Here is an 812-nt window from a genome sequence, read left to right as displayed (position 1 = left end):
CTAATCATCTCATCTTTCAAAATGTTTTTCTCCAGCTTTATTTCTCCTCTACTTCCTTTAATCCTCTCCCCAACTTGAGAACGACCTTCCATCACCCGCTTCTGCCCCCTCTTCCTCTGTCCTCCCCTCTCCCTCTGCTCTCCCCAACAATTCCGAGAAAATATGTCTTAGTTGTATATCTTAGGGATATCCGAAAAAAGGATATATGATATTATCAATATTATTTTCTTAGAGAGAGGGAGAGAGAAGGACAGGCCTGGGAGGGAGTTGGGGAAAGGGAGAGGGGGCAAAGAGGAGGGGAGGCGAAAGGGAGTCCGTATATTTGTCGCTATCTTGTGGGGTCACTATGGCATAGCGTGGTAAAGTAAATGTTTCGCTTTCCCTACGAAATGACATTTTTTTTTCTTGTGCTTGCAACGCCTTCTACACAAGGTGGGAAAATCCGATTTTTATTAGATCTGCCGGAAGACTATTACAAAGGATTGCAAAGGCGGAGCATGCCGACAGGAGACCTTTTGGTCCATAACTAGGTTGGATACGAAAATAATTATAATAATAATTAAATAAGAATATAAATAAAAATCGTACTAATGTAGATAAAAATAAATAAAATAGATAAATGCATAGGTATAGTTAGATAATAAACAAACAGGTAAATAGTAAATAATAATAAATTGACAGATAACTAACGATAAATGAAAATCAAACAAATGATAATAAACAGACAAATAATAACAACAAATAAACAAATACTCGTAGTATAAAATAAGTGGCAGTCATTACAGCATCTTGCTTAGGTGTTTAAACAAATC

The 812-nt window shown here is 36.6% G+C and overlaps 1 protein-coding gene across 1 annotated transcript in view; it reads right to left on the bottom strand.

Annotated features, from left to right (window-relative positions):
- The window catches only part of LOC143028076 (uncharacterized), a 22,021-nt gene extending 21,929 nt beyond the window's left edge, over nt 1-92 (bottom strand). Inside the window, exon 1 of the mRNA XM_076189715.1 lies at nt 2-92. Coding sequence (XP_076045830.1) covers nt 2-92 — 91 coding nt within the window. The remainder of the gene's footprint in view (nt 1) is intronic.
- Between the last annotated feature and the right edge of the window lie 720 nt (nt 93-812).

The sequence above is a fragment of the Oratosquilla oratoria genome, chromosome 9 (assembly GCF_046742065.1).
Source record: "Oratosquilla oratoria isolate Oo_2021 chromosome 9, ASM4674206v1, whole genome shotgun sequence".
Taxonomy (NCBI): domain Eukaryota; kingdom Metazoa; phylum Arthropoda; class Malacostraca; order Stomatopoda; family Squillidae; genus Oratosquilla; species Oratosquilla oratoria.
Note: the sequence above shows the minus strand (reverse complement) of the source record. Positions and strands in the feature narration are given on the sequence as shown.